The sequence below is a fragment of the Haematobia irritans genome, chromosome 1, assembly GCF_050003625.1.
Source record: "Haematobia irritans isolate KBUSLIRL chromosome 1, ASM5000362v1, whole genome shotgun sequence".
Taxonomy (NCBI): domain Eukaryota; kingdom Metazoa; phylum Arthropoda; class Insecta; order Diptera; family Muscidae; genus Haematobia; species Haematobia irritans.
In genome coordinates, this window is record NC_134397.1 from 36,076,809 (window position 1) to 36,095,405 (window position 18,597).

At 31.9% G+C, this 18,597-nt stretch overlaps 6 protein-coding genes and 1 long non-coding RNA gene across 7 annotated transcripts; 4 read left to right on the forward strand and 3 right to left on the reverse strand.

The window, feature by feature from the left end:
- Positions 1 to 171: 171 nt before the first annotated feature.
- On the forward strand, positions 172 to 699 carry LOC142238157 (uncharacterized). Its single transcript, XR_012722666.1, has 2 exons — positions 172 to 429; positions 497 to 699. It is a non-coding gene; the product is annotated as an uncharacterized LOC142238157 (long non-coding RNA).
- Positions 700 to 9,813: 9,114 nt separating this feature from the next.
- LOC142220577 (dnaJ homolog subfamily C member 30, mitochondrial-like) lies at positions 9,814 to 10,777 on the forward strand. Its single transcript, XM_075289769.1, has 2 exons — positions 9,814 to 10,212; positions 10,270 to 10,777. The coding sequence occupies exons 1-2, from the start codon at positions 9,918 to 9,920 to the stop codon at positions 10,677 to 10,679; spliced, it is 705 nt and encodes a 234-aa protein (XP_075145884.1). The 5' UTR covers positions 9,814 to 9,917; the 3' UTR covers positions 10,680 to 10,777.
- On the reverse strand, positions 10,549 to 11,837 carry LOC142220576 (18S rRNA (guanine-N(7))-methyltransferase). The gene is made up of 3 exons (XM_075289767.1): positions 11,678 to 11,837; positions 11,580 to 11,617; positions 10,549 to 11,521 (listed from the first exon to the last, which is right to left on the reverse strand). The coding sequence occupies exons 1-3, from the start codon at positions 11,714 to 11,716 to the stop codon at positions 10,771 to 10,773; spliced, it is 828 nt and encodes a 275-aa protein (XP_075145882.1). The 5' UTR covers positions 11,717 to 11,837; the 3' UTR covers positions 10,549 to 10,770.
- Positions 11,838 to 11,933: 96 nt separating this feature from the next.
- LOC142220580 (iron-sulfur cluster assembly 2 homolog, mitochondrial) lies at positions 11,934 to 12,710 on the forward strand. Its single transcript, XM_075289772.1, has 2 exons — positions 11,934 to 12,104; positions 12,166 to 12,710. Exons 1-2 carry the CDS (start codon positions 12,055 to 12,057, stop codon positions 12,566 to 12,568), a joined length of 453 nt encoding a protein of 150 aa, XP_075145887.1. The 5' UTR covers positions 11,934 to 12,054; the 3' UTR covers positions 12,569 to 12,710.
- On the reverse strand, positions 12,589 to 14,408 carry LOC142220575 (uncharacterized). Its single transcript, XM_075289766.1, has 6 exons — positions 14,219 to 14,408; positions 13,803 to 14,153; positions 13,559 to 13,738; positions 13,215 to 13,495; positions 12,906 to 13,155; positions 12,589 to 12,853 (listed from the first exon to the last, which is right to left on the reverse strand). The coding sequence occupies exons 1-6, from the start codon at positions 14,273 to 14,275 to the stop codon at positions 12,764 to 12,766; spliced, it is 1,209 nt and encodes a 402-aa protein (XP_075145881.1). The 5' UTR covers positions 14,276 to 14,408; the 3' UTR covers positions 12,589 to 12,763.
- Positions 14,409 to 14,923: 515 nt separating this feature from the next.
- Positions 14,924 to 16,545, forward strand: Cbp20 (cap binding protein 20). Its single transcript, XM_075289771.1, has 3 exons — positions 14,924 to 15,080; positions 15,139 to 15,356; positions 16,304 to 16,545. The coding sequence occupies exons 1-3, from the start codon at positions 15,030 to 15,032 to the stop codon at positions 16,497 to 16,499; spliced, it is 465 nt and encodes a 154-aa protein (XP_075145886.1). The 5' UTR covers positions 14,924 to 15,029; the 3' UTR covers positions 16,500 to 16,545.
- Positions 15,738 to 17,783, reverse strand: Prx5 (Peroxiredoxin 5). The gene is made up of 3 exons (XM_075289770.1): positions 17,625 to 17,783; positions 17,053 to 17,187; positions 15,738 to 16,996 (listed from the first exon to the last, which is right to left on the reverse strand). The coding sequence occupies exons 1-3, from the start codon at positions 17,715 to 17,717 to the stop codon at positions 16,667 to 16,669; spliced, it is 558 nt and encodes a 185-aa protein (XP_075145885.1). The 5' UTR covers positions 17,718 to 17,783; the 3' UTR covers positions 15,738 to 16,666.
- Positions 17,784 to 18,597: the final 814 nt, after the last annotated feature.

Genomic DNA, 18,597 nt, shown 5'->3' on the forward strand with positions numbered 1-18,597 from the left:
TAGCTAATTTTATTTGTGTAGGATTGGTTAAAAATCAGTCCATCTCAAGGTGTGAGAAAGGTGTGTCTTTATTCAACAAAAGTTGATTTACAAGATTTCATACACTTTCTAAATATTAATCAATAACATTAAAAAAAATCGACTTCCTTTTTAAGATAACACAACCCCTGCCAGCATTTCAAAGTTCCATTTCATCTTCATCGCTACCACAGACTCGTAAATGTCACTACAACCATCCTACTGTGATGGGGGGCAGCATATCATAAAGTACAAAATGTACTTCATACATGTATTTTGCCATCACTACTTTTACAAAAGCCATTTTATTTTTTGTGAAACGCCAAGCGCAACCAGCTTGTTATATTTTATTTAAATAAAAACGAAAATAAAGTTCTGAAAACATAGATTTTACCCTTAAAATTGTGAAAGGTATATTGGTGAACAATTTTTGATTTTCCAAATGGAATAAAGTGATTGTTTTTCAAATATTTTACAGACACGCTGCCTCCATCGAATAAAAACACTGGCTGATAGACGCTGCAACATGTAACTCGCTACTTGTAACTCTACATCATCATTAATGCAAAAAATTATGTTAAATGTGATGTGATAGTGGTATAAATGTTATATTTTTAAGAATTTGTAAATGATTAATCAAATTAATAAATATCTAAACAAACGTGTTTTACTCGACCACAATGATTCTTTTACCACTATCTTAAAATGTGCTTTTTCTGATTGTTTGGAGGGTCTCTTATTGGCGTCGTTCTAAATTGATCTATAAAGGCACCTAATAATTGCACTCATGCGAAACCTTTTTGTAGTAACTTGGCGTGGTACAACTTCTCAATAGTGACGGCGCTTTTCCGACGAGTTTTTGATATCGTATATGATTGTTTTCGACGTACTGGGGATTCTCAGAAGCGCCCCCAAATTCAAAAAATGTTGGCAGGGACATAATGTCATTAATTACGTGTACGAAATAAAGGCTTTCATTCGACTTAAGGAACACAGCTATGATATCAAATATCATATCACGAGAAATTTGGCATCATTCTGTGAAAGTATCTCAGAAAGGTACAGGTGAAGGTGAAATTTCAAATTCACCTTTCTGTACGCAAAAATTTCCGCGTACAGAAAGGTGATTTTGAATTTTCACCTCTCTGTACGCGGAAATTTGGCAAAGGTGAGGTGATTTTGAATTTTCTTTTTTCTTTTGATCAACTTCGTGAGTATTATTATAAATTTATTTATATAATTTCTCAAAATTGTATTACTATTGAAAGTTTTGAAGTTTGCAAAAATTTTATTTCTATTGAAGATTTTGTACAAATTTCTATAGAAAATTTTGTCAGGCAGAAATCAAATGAATTTTGTATATAATTTCTCAATAAAGACGGAATTTTAATATGGAATAATTAATTTCTCAAAAAATGTGTGCAAAAAAGGCTTTAATTTCAAATTTGTTGATTAATAAAGAAAACATAAAATGATCACCGTACACTGACAAAACAGTTAATTTTATAAAAATTTAAATATTTCTAGAAATTTTTAACTAAACAGTAGATCCCAAAAAAACAAGGCAAGCTGGCTTTCTGCGGCGAAGATGGTGGACAAGGTGTCAAGTGAGGCCCGACAATTCGATGAGGTGCAATATTTTTCCTGAGTTTTATACTTAATGAACTTGAAAAAGAAATTTAATTTGATATTTTAAATAAACGATTTCAACGATTTACACGCTTTTTTTCCCTTGACCAAATTTTGACCGTATCACCCTTTACTGCTACTGAGATTCCGAGACAACCACATCCTTGTCCTTATACTTTCAAAGAAAGCAAGTCTTCTTTTTTAGTGAATGTGGTATTTGGTATTATTAATTTGGTATTATTAAAATAAACAACATCGATAGTAGAAATTGGGAGAACAAAACAAATAAAAAAACGAAACTAAAACAATTTCATTTATAAGGACAACGTGTAAAGGATATCTTTGTAAAGAGACTCGAGCTCATGGTATACAATACTACATTTTGGACATGTTGGAAACATGAAGTTCTTGTTCAGTGGTCTCATTTGAGGAAAACCTAACTTGTTTAGACATTAGGTTAGGTTATGGAGGTTGACACCAATCCGAACTAGCGGGTTTGTGTCCACTTAGACCATAGTTGGTCCATTGTGATTAGACATTAACAGCAAGATTGTTCGATTAGCAGGACATAACTTATTTGAGGAAACTTGTTCGATTAGCAGGACATAAATCCATTTGATCGTCACTTTGCACTGAACAAACAGTGAACCTACCAGGAAAGATAACTAATTCAAGAAAATTTTTTGTAGTTTTAAGCAGGGCTGTGGAGTCGAGCCAATTTTGCTCGCAAAATCTTCAGACTCCGACTCCACAGCCCTGGTTTTAAGAGAAATCTTGGGTTCAAAATTGCAAGAATGTCTTTAGTGACGCAGTTTTGGTAAACTTTACAAATTTAAAGAAATTCTGAACTATTTTGTAGAAGACACGAATTTAGTTAATCATTATGCTTCATTTGAGTATGTTTTTTTCCTCGGGTTTAGTTAATTTAACTAATGTACACAAAAAATTATTAGAGTAATGGAAACTTTCTCCAAACATAATAATTCCATGAACTAAAATAAAGTTAAATTGTCTTTAGTGAAATATTGAGTTCACTTTTTTTTGATTGTAATAGGAAGTTCGCAATGGAAACTAATTTGCGTAAAAACTTGTTTAGTTTCAAAAATGTGAAGTGTTTTCAACAAAAACCTACCACAGATTCCGAATATCGGAAAAGGTCGAAGCTATAATTTAAAAAATGACTTCGATATATATACTTTATAAGTATTGTTTTTTATTTGGTTTTTAATATGAAATACGATTTATAATTGTTTTTGCATATATTAATGTGTATTAATTAGGTACAAGTTTTTATATTAGTTTGATATTAGTATCTATTCATGTCTATTATTCTCTTCTTTTTTTTCTTGTTACGAAACTTATGTATTCATACATAGGTTAGTTACATAAAAAATATATTTTATATAATATTTAAAAAATAAAATACTATATATAAATATTTAATTTAAATGAAAGTTCGATTAATTCGGAATGTGATGAAATTTCGTTAGAATTTTCAAAATTGCAAAACAAAAACAAAGAAAAAATTATTTAAATGTTAGGAGGAATCAATTTGTTATTCCTCTCGTTCCATCTGTAAAAAAAGAAAAATAGAAAAACGTAATTCCAAATTGAATTTAAAACTTACCGAAGTGCATATTGAATAAAAGGATTTTTCGATTTGTCCCCTTTTATTTTATAGCTGAGAAGCGCATTTCGCCGAATATTACAAAGATTTCGTGCTAAGAAGGACATTCGTGGAAGATTTTTATACTCTTTTCGCAATACATCTTCGATATTTTTATAACCCTTCAATTTTCTTCCTCTAACATTAAAATATTTTGAACTGGTGTCCGAAATGTACGGATCCTTTTCCACAAGATCAATGGCTCGAAGCCAAAAATGCGTATTCTTCGTAGCGCATGCAGCTATAAAGTAAAATAAAATTTTATTTATATAAAAAATTTTGTCAATATATATATAATATATATATATATTTACATAAATCCTTCTTCTCGATGATCTCATCATCCATCGTGATCACCTCCTCGATGATCTCATCATCCATCGTGATCACCTTCTCGATGATCTGATCATCCATCGTGATCGCCTCCTCGATGATCTCATCATCCATCCTGATCACCTCCTCCACAATAACTTCTATGGAAAATTTTGTCAAAATTTTATATATTTATGTCATATATATTGGGAAATAACTTACTTGGATCTTCTGTTTGATCTGTTTGATCTCGTTTCTCCTCGAACACCTGCTCGATGATCTCCTCGACTATCTTGTGTTCCTCCATCGCGATCCCCTCGTCACTTCTATTCACTTCAATTGAAAATTTTTTGAAAATTTTGTCAAAATTTTCTTTATTTATGTAATATATATAAAAAATAACTTACCTGGATTTGGATCTGCATGTATCTTCTTCTTTTTGTTTTTCTTTTTTTCGGCTTTTTTTCCGAAAACACGCAACGTATTTCTATAAATTTGGAAGCTTGTTGGTGTAAAAAAGAATTTGCTTCCATCAACAAATCTTCCAAATTCGTCCTATATTCTTCCTGTGTTTGAAAATAAATAAAAATATATAAATTAAAATATGATAATTAAAATGAATAATATTTTAAGTTAACTTACCATCACGACGGTTTCACCCACATTTTCCAAATATTTGAGGTGTATGTTTTTTAAAAATTTTTGATATAATTTTTGTAAAAATTGGCATGTGTCCTCAGTCAAATTTTTAAAATTTTCTTTATAGAGATTTATTTCTCTATAAGCGGCCATTTTTACAAATTTTTAAAAATGGTCAATCAATGGTTTTAAGCTGAAATCAAAAACAACAGTAATAATTTCTTAAAAATTTTTTTTCTATAGAAATTTTTTTATAGAAAATTTTCCAGAAATTTTATTTTTATATAAAATATCCTAAAAATTTTATTTCCATAGAAAAATTTTTATTCAAAATTTTATTTACAAAGAAAATTTTCTAAAAATTTTATTTGTATAGAAAATTTCCTAGCATTTTTTGTTTTTGTAGAGATTTTTCCATAAATTTTATTTCTATTGAAAAATTCTTAGATTTTTTTTATAGAAAATGTTTTGGAAAGTTTTGTTTTTTTTCAAAATTATTCTTTCTGTGAAAAAATTCTGTAGAAAGTTATCCAGAGATTTTTTTACATAGAAAATTGTATTTCTATAGAAATTTCGTAGAAATTTTATCTCTATAGAACATTTACTTTTATTTTATTTCTATAGTAAATTTTCTAGAAATTTTATTTTTACAGAAAATTTCTTCAAAATTTTTCTTTCCATAAAAAATTTTCCTAGAAATTTAAATTTTATAGATAATTTGCTAGAAATTTTTATCGACAATTTTCAAGATTTTTTTATAGATAATTTCCTCGAAATTTTATTTCTATAGAAATTTTCTAGAAGTTTTATTTCTATAGAAACTTTCCTACACTGAAAAACAAAAAACACAAGGAAGAAAACTTTCGGCTAATTTTACAAACGTTGGAGTCACGCCGATGTCATAAAAATAAGTAAATATTTTTCGAAAAATTCAAGAAATTTTTTTAGATTTTTCACCTGTTAAAGAAAATTTTGTAGTTTGAAGGAAAAACTTGGAGTTCAAAATTGCAAAAATGTCATGATGTAAATTTAAAAATTTAAAGAAATTTAAAGAAATTGGATGACACGAATTTGAGTATGTTTTTTTCCTCGGGATTAGAGTAATGGAAACTTTCTCCAAACATAATAATTCCATGAACTAAAATAAAGTTAAACTGGCTTTGGTGAAATAGAGAGTTCACTTTTTTTTTGAGTGTAGTGCGAGTGTAAAGAGTCACACTCACGAAAACAAAATCACGCTCACGATTTTAATCACGCTCCAAATTTCTGAAAATAGGGCTATGATATCAAATATCATATCACGAGAAATTTGGCATCATTCTGTGAAAGTATCTCAGAAAGGTACAGGTGAAGGTGAAATTTCAAATTCACCTTTCTGTACGCAAAAATTTCCGCGTACAGAAAGGTGATTTTGAATTTTCACCTCTCTGTACGCGGAAATTTGGCAAAGGTGAGGTGATTTTGAATTTTCTTTTGATCAACTTCGTGAGTATTATTATAAATTTATTTATATAATTTCTCAAAATTGTATTACTATTGAAAGTTTTGAAGTTTGCAAAAATTTTATTTCTATTGAAAATTTTGTAAAAATTTCTATAGAAAATTTTGTCAGGCAGAAATCAAATGAATTTTGTATATAATTTCTCAATAAAGACGGAATTTTAATATGGAATAATTAATTTCTCAAAAAATGTGTGCAAAAAAGGCTTTAATTTCAAATTTGTTGATTAATAAAGAAAACATAAAATGATCACCGTACACTGACAAAACAGTTAATTTTATAAAAATTTAAATATTTCTAGAAATTTTTAACTAAACAGTAGATCCCAAAAAAACAAGGCAAGCTGGCTTTCTGCGGCGAAGATGGTGGACAAGGTGTCAAGTGAGGCCCGACAATTCGATGAGGTGCAATATTTTTCCTGAATTTTATACTTATTGAACTTGAAAAAGAAATTTAATTTGATATTTTAAATAAACGATTTCAACGATTTACACGCTTTTTTTCCCTTGACCAAATTTTGACCGTATCACCCTTTACTGCTACTGAGATACCGAGACAACCACATCCTTGTCCTTATACTTTCAAAGAAAACAAGTCTTCTTTTTTAGTGAATGTGGTGTTTGGTATTATTAATTTGGTATTATTAAAATAAACAACATCGATAGTAGAAATTGGGAGAACAAAACAAATAAAAAAACGAAACTAAAACAATTTCATTTATAAGGACAACGTGTAAAAGATATCTTTGTAAAGAGACTCGAGCTCATGCTATACAATACTACATTTTGGACATGTTGGAAACATGAAGTTCTTGTTCAGTGGTCTCATTTGAGGAAAACCTAACTTGTTTAGACATTAACAGCAAGATTGTTCGATTAGCAGGACATAACTTATTTGAGGAAACTTGTTCGATTAGCAGGACATAAATCCATTTGATCGTCACTTTGCACTGAACAAACAGTGAACCTACCAGGAAAGATAACTAATTCAAGAAAATTTTTTTGTAGTTTTAAGCAGGGCTGTGGAGTCGAGCCAATTTTGCTCGCAAAATCTTCAGACTCCGACTCCACAGCCCTGGTTTTAAGAGAAATCTTGGGTTCAAAATTGCAAGAATGTCTTTAGTGACGCAGTTTTGGTAAACTTTACAAATTTAAAGAAATTCTGAACTATTTTGTAGAAGACACGAATTTAGTTAATCATTATGCTTCATTTGAGTATGTTTTTTTCCTCGGGTTTAGTTAATTTAACTAATGTACACAAAAAATTATTAGAGTAATGGAAACTTTCTCCAAACATAATAATTCCATGAACTAAAATAAAGTTAAATTGTCTTTAGTGAAATATTGAGTTCACTTTTTTTTGATTGTAATAGGAAGTTCGCAATGGAAACTAATTTGCGTAAAAACTTGTTTAGTTTCAAAAATGTGAAGTGTTTTCAACAAAAACCTACCACAGATTCCGAATATCGGAAAAGGTCGAAGCTATAATTTAAAAAATGACTTCGATATATATACTTTATAAGTATTGTTTTTTATTTGGTTTTTAATATGAAATACGATTTATAATTGTTTTTGCATATATTAATGTGTATTAATTAGGTACAAGTTTTGATATTAGTTTGATATTAGTATCTATTCATGTCTATTATTCTCTTCTTTTTTTTCTTGTTACGAAACTTATGTATTCATACATAGGTTAGTTACATAAAAAATATATTTTATATAATATTTAAAAAATAAAATACTATATATAAATATTTAATTTAAATGAAAGTTCGATTAATTCGGAATGTGATGAAATTTCGTTAGAATTTTCAAAATTGCAAAACAAAAACAAAGAAAAAATTATTTAAATGTTAGGAGGAATCAATTTGTTATTCCTCTCGTTCCATCTGTAAAAAAAGAAAAATAGAAAAACGTAATTCCAAATTGAATTTAAAACTTACCGAAGTGCATATTGAATAAAAGGATTTTTCGATTTGTCCCCTTTTATTTTATAGCTGAGAAGCGCATTTCGCCGAATATTACAAAGATTTCGTGCTAAGAAGGACATTCGTGGAAGATTTTTATACTCTTTTCGCAATACATCTTCGATATTTTTATAACCCTTCAATTTTCTTCCTCTAACATTAAAATATTTTGAACTGGTGTCCGAAATGTACGGATCCTTTTCCACAAGATCAATGGCTCGAAGCCAAAAATGCGTATTCTTCGTAGCGCATGCAGCTATAAAGTAAAATAAAATTTTATTTATATAAAAAATTTTGTCAATATATATATAATATATATATTTACATAAATCCTTCTTCTCGATGATCTCATCATCCATCGTGATCCTATATGAATACCGAAAATACGTGGAGACAAGCAAATTCTATTAATTAATTAACAGTATTTTATTTTATTAATTATTAATTAACAGTATATTATTTAATTAACAGTAATTCGTCGCCTACCGCTAACCGACATGGGTGTATTTAAACTCTGCGTATTATTTGGAAATGGTTGCCACATTTTAGCATTAGTATCATTGATGGCATTGTAAAGTACTTTTTTTAAAGCTAGTACACAACTGAAACAATCTAATAAGAAAAGCACAAATTTCTGTCGCTTTCGATGCAATGCATTTCTTATGGGTGGCGTAAATTTCCGGTAATGCGCCGTCCATACTATATGTGGGTACTAAGTTCGAGTTTAACCGCTGAAATTAAAACTAAATCTGCAAAAAAAGAATAAAATTATATCTTCTTGTTGAACATTTGATTATATCATGATGGGGAATGATCCAATGCAAATATTAAGAAAGGCCAATTTAGCGCGATAATGCCAACTTAATACTGATCTTATGAAATAAATGGTTTTGTACATATATATTTAAGGTTGAATTACACACCATGCATCAATCGTGCGTTGATTTTTTCTGTTTGCGGCAGACTTTTGATTTCAAAGAGAAATTTCAACTCTTCAATCATCGGACGCATTGTACGCATTGAACGCATGGTATGTAATTCTATCTTTAGAGTGATAACGTTTCGATATTATTTTTTTTAGGTGTTGACATCGGTACTTAAATAATATTAAAATTCAGTAATAAATTTTTCTCGGACGAAATAACTTTATTATTGTATTTTAAAACATATGAACTCTTTGTAACTACCCTTTCGAACTCTTTGTAAAAACTATGTTTCAAAATTTGCACATACTGAAGACTCTCAAACAAAGCTATCCACTAGTAATTCTGGGCTTTAGATATTCGCTCAACTGAATTTTCTTTTTAGACAATAGCGAATATCCCATACGAGTAGCTCCATCTCATACACGGAAATTTGAGTCCCATCCCAATAAACACAAATTTTTCAAAAATGCTAAAATTTAAGAATTTTTCAAATACTTTTTCAAAGGACAGATCTATTATTAAAGTTGAGAAAAACGCATTCTCAACAAAGAACAGAACCTCAACAGTGGAATTCAACACATTAGCAAATTGAAATCCGTATTCGATAATTTCTCACTCTGTTTAGATGTGAGGCAAATTAAAAATTAACATGGTTGCGAAAAATGTTCAACCAAAATTTGTATAAAAGCTAACCCCACTTCTAACTGAAATTCAATACCAAAATTCTAGACATTTTGTATAATTTATTTTCGACCAAAATTAAACAGATGATGGTATGAAAATTACATTTTCGTCCAGAAGTTGTTGATACGGAAAAACATCAATGTTTTGAATGTTTTCTGAGAACTTTTCCTTGCCGATGAGCCACCATCATTTTTCATCAGTCAATTTCTTAATGTTTCCAAGAATGTGGTATCAAAAGATTTTAGTTTTCTACAGAGATTTGATTTTAGTGACTTTTTTTATGTCAGTTAATTGCCACCCCTACTGATGGTTGCTCTTAGACCAATACTGGGTACACTAATAGAATGCCTTGATTTCAATATCCCATAGGAGTAGTTTAATCTTTATAGTATTGCCCGCAATTGACCCGAAGTCTAACGAATTTTGACACATACAGAAGATTTTTGTACCGAAATTGGCAACGCAGATTTGCTTGGAATTGATTCAAGTCAGCTGTAAATGTTATTATTATTCACTAGGAAGGAAAATGATATAACTAAATATCAACACAACACATTATTTGTTTAGTGGACCATGTTGCCCACAAAAAGGCCATATTTGTTCCTGCGGAATATATGGGCTATTCAGAACTTTCCGACGAGAGTTAACATATCAACTGGAAATGTTAAGTATGCAAATCACTACGAGGTTCTCGGAATTTCGAAGAAATCCACTCAAGGTGAAATTAAGGCCGCATACTACAGACTATCAATGCTTTACCACCCCGATAAAAACCAAGGAAGTGAGTCTGCTGCTGTTAAGTTTAGGGAAATAACGCAGGCTTACGAAGTACTAGGAAATTATAAATTACGAAGGCTATACGATAAAGGTATAGTTATAAATCTATCTCGATCGCATACAATATATATTACATTTTGTTTTGCAGGTATTATACACACAGCGGGTTCCCAATATGCAGATATGTCGCAAGATTCAGCCACTAAGGAAGAAGAAGTTGAAGAAGATCCATCAACGAAATTCTACAAATCCCGATTTAAGAAATCTAAAGTTGCGGATAGCGAAGGACGTACGCCAATCTATGATTTTGACGAATGGCAGCGACAACATTATGGACATTCTTTCCAACGACGTCAAACAGCTAAACAGAAATACGACCGCAATAAGGCCCAAGAAAAGGACTCTGCTTTAGTTCTCCAAAACGAAATTCTTTTGTTTGCTATAATGGTGCTCTCAGCTCTAGCATACCTGAAATTTTATTCTGATTCTTCTTACGATACACCTAAGCAGAAGGCTATACGCGCGAAAAGCGAAACAGGAAATGATAGTACAAGATAGTTTCAATCAATGTTTAGCTAATTGTAGATACAATTTCTTAAAACTAAGTATGAACTTGTGATTATATGAATAAAAATAGGAAGGCTTTATTCTAAAAACGTGCACTTCTCTTGCGACCTGTGTATTTTGTGTCCGGCCGCGTATCCTTGCCTTGTCGCCTTCTTCGCTCCTTTTTGGCTAATATCCAATCCCGGGATTTTTTCAATGGCTTCCCTCTGCTGTCTTTAGACATTTCCCTTTTCTTTATATAACTAACACGTCTCTCGTCCTCTTCATTGCCTAGTGCTTTTGGCATGGGTGCAGCTCCTCCTGTCATCAGAACTAAAAAATACTTTTTGGCTTTTGTAGAATTTGGATAATCAACGACTATTCCGCCATAAAAGCCAGCCTTCATCGCTTGTGTTGTGACCATTTCGATTTGATCAGCGTTTTCCGGATAAAATTGGAAAACTGCACGAGCTGTTCTTGTCAAGCAAGCAAAGAGGGTTGAGAAAAATTTGTACAATCGCTTATGCGGATTGTGTGACGTCTTATCGGCATTGCACAGCCATTGAAGGGCCGATATTGAGATTGCTCCATCAAATGTGCCAGGTTTAAAAGGCATTCCTTGTCCCATATCGCCAAGTATTAAATCACCATCTACTTCTCTATCCACAGCTATATCTAACATGGATTTCGATATATCTATTCCAACCCATAAGTGTTCATTATCCTCAAGGACACTTCCCGAAAGTCCTGAGCCACAGCCAATATCTAGAATTAGAAAAGATTCCTCTTCACCTAAGTTTAACAGCTCCAAAGCTCGTTCAGCCATCTCCACCTGAATTTCAATAATTCTTGTGCTAATTGTAAAGGAGAACATATAATATAATAAACAAAACAAAAATAAAGTCTACCTACTTGTTGGAGTATTTTTTCGCTTCATCATCGTTGTAGAACTAATTATGTTAAACGAATATTTTAGACACGGCATATCGTACTTTATTGGACATACTCACGATCTCTGGAGGAGCTGAATGTTCCGGCCGTCTTGCCATAGTAATAGTCGTTAGACGTTTGTAATGTCGGAAGCACCTTCAAAATGTATAAAACTTTAAAACTCTGCACGTGTTGTTGTTTATGTACGAACAAAACATCTGTGCCGACCACTGACTTACGAACGTCTTTCACCAACCCACAATTTTGTAATTGTTGCTGTCAAACGAATTGCGGTTCAAGAATTGGCAACTCATGAAATTCATCATTGCAATTAGTAAAACAAATCAAGGTTTACTTCACCATACGAGTCGTTCATAATATTGACAACTTTGGTTTGTTTTTATAAATTGCGTAAAAGCGGATTCAATAAATAATATATTATATGCCCTAATCAATAATGGCATTTGTTTTAAGAAATATTGTAAGGGCACATTTGAAACCTGGAAGGTAAACCCTGGTGAAATGTACATATATATCAATAATTAATGTCCAAAATTTTCCGTTGTAGTTATACCGTATTGTCAAAACGAGCGTTTCAAACTTCCCAATATTTACAAACAACAGACGTTTCCTCCGAATCCGATCAAAAGATTCTTGTAAGTGACTCTTGCATAAAACGTTTAAAAGAAATTTGCCAAGATGGAAGCTTCTTACGCATAACAGTTGAAGGTGGTGGGTGCTCAGGATTTCAGTACAAATTCGATTTGGACACGAAAATGAATGATGATGATCTGCAGTTTGGGCAAGGCGAAGCTAAAGTGGTTATTGACAACGTGTCCTTAGAGTACTGCAATGGGGCAACCGTTGATTATCACACTGAGCTCATTCGCTCTGGATTTCGAATGCTGGCTAATCCAAAAGCGGAACAAGGTTGTTCTTGCGGGTCGTCATTTGCCATTAAATTGGACTAGATTAAAAAGGCATAGTAATGTAGGTTTGTTCTGTGTTTTTATATTATTTAGTATATACAAAGGATTTAATTGTTTATAATTACACAATAGCCCTATCAATGACGTGGGTGAATAAAAAGAGAAGCATATTACATAAAATAAATACATTTACATGATTACGCGGATATTGTTCACACCAATAATTTGGACGCGTGACTATTTGCTGGCTGCAAGTTGCTCACTCAAACTAATCACTTGTTCCGTAAGAACACTTATCTGTTCCTCATAATTAACTCTAGTAGTTGTCTGAAAAAAATGTATTAAAATATAGAACAACCAAGAAGCAGGACAATCTTACCAAATCTTCTTCTAGCATTTGTAATGCTCGATTAATACTTTGAATCTGATCATCTTTGTTTTTCAGTTCTTGTGTAGCATTTTCAAGGCAACCTTGTAAATGATCCACCTCTGTCTCGATGCTGCTCACCTTGGATTCAGCCATTACTTTGTCCTTCAGAAATTCCTCAATTTTTTTGCTTAAATGATTAAATATTTGTAGTTCTTTACTATATGGTATTGTGTGGCTTTCTTTTCCAGAATCACGTTTGCTGAAATATTGTATATTATAGTTTTGAAAAGTTTAATGTTATTTATGTATAAAGGGAACCTTTTTCCATCCGAAAACGATGGTATTATTGTAAGACCAGCGGCTGTAGTAGTACTGCTACAGCAGTTTAATTTTACATCGTCATTGGTATTGCGAGTGGTGTCATAAACATGCAAGGAATCGGCATACAGTTTACTTAGTTCGTATTGTGAACGCCAATGCGTAATTTCCTTTTCTAAGCTTTGAATTCGACTTTCAAAATTCGAATGGTGGGAATTTTGGTGATTATGTAAAGGTGTGGTCTCACTTCCCGAAGCGCTTAAAGCATCCTCACTTCCCATCTAAATAAAGAAGTAACGAACAATCATTAAAAAAAAAACTAATATGTATGAAGTGTCGTGTACCATGCTGACAGCCTCAACAAGTTTAGTTTCCAATTCTTGATTTCTGCATTGTAATAATTCCATATCCTTTCGCAGACGTTTCTCGTTTTCGGCATGCTCAATGTTGCGTTTTTCCAAGGTCTCTTCCATATTTTTAATATGCTCAGCGTGCAATTGGAGGCTTCTTTCTTTGTCATCGATCTAAACATAAATATACACATATTTGTCCCTAAACTGTTCTGTTAAGATATTTCGTCTACCATACCATTGTTGTTAGCTCAGCATTTTCTATAATTTTCTTCTGCAACTCTTCAAATATCAAAGCATCTTGGGTTACATTAGGTCCAGAGTTTCCCACTAAATTAGCTTGTTGTGGATCATTTTTCTCGGCAACGTTTCGCCTTTTATCCTTCTTCCGGGCTTCACTTGTTGCAAGTTCTTCCTGAAGTGCTGCCACTCGTAGTTCCAATTGTTTGTTGCGAAAACCCAATGAATCAATTTCTTGTTCACTTCTCCTTGATTCGGTTTCCTTTTGCTTTAGTTGGTCTCTCAGATTAGAGCTCTTTATTTGTTCTTCTAGAATGCCTTTCTTTAACACAGAAGCTTGTGCTCTGAGCTGAGTAAGATAACATTAGAGATTATTTTCTATGGGCGTTTTTACCGTACACAAACATACACTACCTTTGCATATTCGGCAGCTAATTTTTGATATTTGTCTTCGGCAACAAATCCTTCCATTTTACTTTACTATTGGTAACGTTTTGCCGTAATATATTACATTTTCTCTTTTTATTGTTTAGTGCAAGCAAATCTTGGACATATCTTGGACCATCTATTTTTTCTCCATTTGCTTAAACATTGACATTCGTATTGTGACAAACGTATTAGATTGTACTGTTATAGGTACGTCATTTCTCAAAAGATGCATCTCCGTTTGTTTTGAATTATTTCAATTAGGAATTGCATTAAGGTGGGTATTAAGTTCGAGTTTAGCCGCTAAAATAGTCATTTTTTTCACGATTACTTTTCTTTAATAATCCATTTTAAGAAATACAAACTTTGTGAAAATTTGCTTTGGGTTATTCCCCATCAAGTTATAATGAAATCTGCAACAAATGTATATAATTTTATGACTTTTTTTACTGCTTTAGTTTTCACTTTAGTGAAAATTAGCGGCTAAACTCGAACTTAATACCCACCTTTAGGTAGGAAATTGCATTATTGATTTTTAGAGAATTTATGGAAAATTATTTTAAGAATAAACGTTTACGTGTTACTAATTAATGAATAAATAAATAAGTTGTTTTCAATTTCACGGCAACGTCCATTGGGCTATGATGTGGTACACTGACTTTATATTGTACATTTTCGGGTACCTATATTTTTGCGAATGTCATCACAGTTACTTTAATTTAAAAACGCTCCTATAAATTTTGACAATTTGGGAAGAAACACAGTTAATTTACTAATATTAACAAGAAACAAACAAAATATGTCTAGCAGTTCCATAGATTTAAGTTCTTACCGCGATCAGCATTTTAAAGTAAGTAAAGATGAGAATTCCTTTTAAGAAAGATTTGATTAATGCTATTTATGATTAGGGCTCCCGATCTGAACAAGAACGATCCTTGCGAGAGTCAAGCACATTGTATGTAGGCAATATGTCTTTTTACACCACAGAAGAACAAATACACGAACTCTTCTCACGATGCGGAGAGGTACGACGTATAGTGATGGGATTAGACAAATATAAAAAAACGCCTTGCGGATTTTGCTTCGTAGAATATTATAGCCGCAGTGAAGCCGAGATGGCAATGAGGTTTGTTAATTTTGTGTGTTGATCCTTTTGTCTATTTAGATTTTTATGTGGAAAGTGCGTTGCTGAAATATGTTAAAGGAAAAAAAATTGGAATTATCGACTTTTCCGAAGGCCAGGGATGCCTTTTTCTCATTACTGCTTATTTGTCTGGAGTATAAACATACAGCTACCACAATTTTCCCCGGCTTTTAGCTTCATGCTAAACTATAACACTTCTACTGTGGTACCGAAAGTCATATTCACATGCTTAATTTTTTCCAAGACTTCATTGGCCGGTTTATTTATGTGGCAGCTATACCTAAAACCAATTTTCTTTAATGTAAATACGATGTACCCGTGTATCATATACCTAGAACCTTTCCAAATTGAAAGACGACGGACTTAAATTTGTAGCTGTACTGATATAGAGTGAAACCACGGTCTGCACACTTGGGAGGTGTTCAGTTATGAAATGTTAATTTTAATGTGTTTATATAGCAAACGTCTCACGACAATTGTCCATTTTTGAGATGTGTCGGGTTTTCAGAGTGTCCATGTTTGAGAGGTTTTACTGCAGTTAAAATCAAAGCAATATTTTGACCTCCTTAACCCAAGAAAGTCATCCTTCGTCAAAATTACAACGCGAAATTCCATTTTCGATATAAAATGCATTTTAGTCGATTGAGAAATGAAAAATGTAAGTTAGTACAACAAATAAGGATGACTTTCCAGGGTTGAGAACATGGGACGAACAGTGCTACTTTGAACACAAAAGTACATAGGTATGTAGCTGTTGTTAAATGTACTGAGAACGATTAGTTTCTTTTTTCGCTCTCTGGTCTCAGTTTGTTTCTCCTGCACTTGACATACAAAGGACGAACTTGTAATACACTGTACCATAGTAATGTTGGGGTAGAAATATGCATTATATTACCAACTTAGTACTGTTTTTCGTTTTTTTTTTTAAGGTATGTAAATGGTACGAGATTGGACGATCGATTGATTCGTGTGGACTGGGATGCTGGATTTATTGAAGGCCGCCAATATGGTAGAGGTAAAACTGGAGGACAGGTGCGAGATGAATATCGCACAGATTATGATGCCGGAAGGGGTGGCTATGGCAAACTATTATCACAGAAACTTGAAATTGGACCCAAATGCTGATACAAACAACATATTCTATTATTTTAATAAATTTTCACAAAGCGAATTTGTTTTTTTTTTATATTTTGTCAGCTAAATTACTATGGCTATATATTTCTTATCATCATTATATGTTGACATTTTTCGAAAACTTGAATGTTGTGGAAGCTTTGCTCGATATGTTATCCTTATTTCTTGCCAATGTTATTTGCCAAAGAGCAACTTAGGCCAGTTCCGTCTGGTTCGACATTTAATTCAACAACAGAGCCATTTTCAACTACCATAGAAAAACGTTTCGCACGTACACCGCCTAGAGGTGGCAGATCTATGGTTAAATCTAAAGCTTTTGCAAATGCAGCTTTTGGATCAGCCAACATGCGGACTTTCCCACCGGCATTGTGTTCCTTGCCCCAAGCTGACATGACAAAAGGGTCATTGACAGATACACATACAATTTCATCGACTTTCTGTTCTGATTTAAGGCTGTCTGCTGATGCGACATAGCCGGGTAAATGCGTCTAAAATCGAATAATATAAATTAACGATTTCAATTCAATAAGATTTGGTTCTGTACCTTAGAGCAGCCTGGAGTAAATGCACCGGGAACACCGAAGATAATGACTTTCTTTCCAGAAGTTAAGTCGCCAGTATTAATTTTGTTGGCTGGAGAGTCTTCGAAGAGGTCCACAGCGGGTAATTTTTCACCAACCTGAAAATGTGATATACGTTATGATATGATATAATCATAGAAAAGTTAAAAATGAATATATGTACAGCAATGTATGTATGCACTTTACAACAAAATATTTGCAAACCGGATACGTTTCTCTGTATTGTACACATATATTTTGCAAATTTCTATACTGTTTAAAATTATCGATTAAAAAAACTGCAAAAATGTTAGTACTATGACAGTATATAATAACCATAATATGTATTATAAAAATAATTTCAGAGATTTCTTCAATATTTCCATTTATCATGCCCATTTTACTGACAAATGCCGCATTAATCATTCGATTTTTCTCGACCTTGAACTTCAAGTTATCTTTTTTATTGTTTACTTCCTCGTCAATTACATAATTTTCATACAACATAAACCCCAAATCAGAACGCCTTTTACATTTACAAAATCTTTGTACTTACTTTAACTGGAGCCATTGTCAATAATGATGTGGAGATTTGGCGAATGGAGTTTATCTTCAACACGGGATTGCGGAATACGCGGCCAATTAGCATTTTATCGCTCTTCACTCTTCACTGTACCCAGTTGGCTTGCTAGATACGTTATTACACCAACAAGAACTCAGCGTCAAGTTCGTTAGATTGATCAGCTGATTAAATCATTTTGTATCAGGGATGGAAAATAAAATTTTTAAGAAAGTACAAATAAGATGTTTTTTTGATCGAAAGGGTACTTTTCACTAAATTTCAAATAAAATTCTATTGGAAAATTATTGTCAAGGGCTCCTTTAGAAATAAAATGTTGACAAAATTTTCTATAGAAATAAAATTTTCATAAAATTTTCTATGAAAATAAAATTTTTACAAATTTTTCTATAGAAAAAAAATTTTGACAAAATTTTCCATAGAAAATTTTCTATAAAGATAAAGTTTTGGCAAAATTTTCTATAGAAATAAAATGTTGACAAAAAATAAAAAAAAAAATTTTGACAAAATTTTCCAAAAGAAAACAATATTTTCTGCAGAAACAAAACTCTGACAAAACTTTCTGAAGAAATTAATTTTTGCAAAATAATATTTTTTTGATAGTTTTTGGTAAGATTTTCTCCTAATGTTGGTACTACGGTACTGACCAAGGTGAAAAAGTATTGAAAGAAGTATTATAGTACTGCATTTTCCATCCCTGTTTTGTATGCAAACAATAAGGTATTTTTATGAAGGTATGTGCAAACCTTCAGCTCAATGTGTATAATAAGGTTGTATGGCCCAATCGGGTAATTGCAAATTATTTTCGGACAATAATTTTGACATGATTTTCAAATTTCTAAACTGAGGGTTATTGCTAATGTGAAGGCAAGATTTGCAAATCGCACATCCATAGAAAAGCCATATGTTAAACTTACATTTTTTGAAAAACGAAATCAATAGAAAAAGG

Excerpts from the sequence above, each read along its gene's own strand:
- LOC142220577 (XM_075289769.1), top strand. The coding sequence starts at position 9,918 with ATGTTGCCCACAAAAAGGCCATATTTGTTCCTGCGGAATATATGGGCT. Across the intron at positions 10,213-10,269 it reads ACGAAGGCTATACGATAAAG|GTATTATACACACAGCGGGT; the intron begins GTATAGTTATAA and ends TTTGTTTTGCAG.
- LOC142220576 (XM_075289767.1), bottom strand. The coding sequence starts at position 11,716 with ATGGCAAGACGGCCGGAACATTCAGCTCCTCCAGAGATC. Across the intron at positions 11,618-11,677 it reads ATTCAGCTCCTCCAGAGATC|TTCTACAACGATGATGAAGC; the intron begins GTGAGTATGTCC and ends TAACATAATTAG. Across the intron at positions 11,522-11,579 it reads GCGAAAAAATACTCCAACAA|CACAAGAATTATTGAAATTC; the intron begins GTAGGTAGACTT and ends CTTTACAATTAG.
- LOC142220580 (XM_075289772.1), top strand. The coding sequence starts at position 12,055 with ATGGCATTTGTTTTAAGAAATATTGTAAGGGCACATTTGAAACCTGGA. Across the intron at positions 12,105-12,165 it reads GCACATTTGAAACCTGGAAG|TTATACCGTATTGTCAAAAC; the intron begins GTAAACCCTGGT and ends TTTCCGTTGTAG.
- LOC142220575 (XM_075289766.1), bottom strand. The coding sequence starts at position 14,275 with ATGGAAGGATTTGTTGCCGAAGACAAATATCAAAAATTAGCTGCCGAA. Across the intron at positions 13,496-13,558 it reads TTGTTGAGGCTGTCAGCATG|ATGGGAAGTGAGGATGCTTT; the intron begins GTACACGACACT and ends TTCTTTATTTAG. Across the intron at positions 12,854-12,905 it reads AAATGCTAGAAGAAGATTTG|ACAACTACTAGAGTTAATTA; the intron begins GTAAGATTGTCC and ends CATTTTTTTCAG.
- Cbp20 (XM_075289771.1), top strand. The coding sequence starts at position 15,030 with ATGTCTAGCAGTTCCATAGATTTAAGTTCTTACCGCGATCAGCATTTT. Across the intron at positions 15,081-15,138 it reads ACCGCGATCAGCATTTTAAA|GGCTCCCGATCTGAACAAGA; the intron begins GTAAGTAAAGAT and ends ATTTATGATTAG. Across the intron at positions 15,357-16,303 it reads GAAGCCGAGATGGCAATGAG|GTATGTAAATGGTACGAGAT; the intron begins GTTTGTTAATTT and ends TTTTTTTTTAAG.
- Prx5 (XM_075289770.1), bottom strand. The coding sequence starts at position 17,717 with ATGCTAATTGGCCGCGTATTCCGCAATCCCGTGTTGAAGATAAACTCC. Across the intron at positions 17,188-17,624 it reads TGACAATGGCTCCAGTTAAA|GTTGGTGAAAAATTACCCGC; the intron begins GTAAGTACAAAG and ends TCACATTTTCAG. Across the intron at positions 16,997-17,052 it reads TTACTCCAGGCTGCTCTAAG|ACGCATTTACCCGGCTATGT; the intron begins GTACAGAACCAA and ends ATTCGATTTTAG.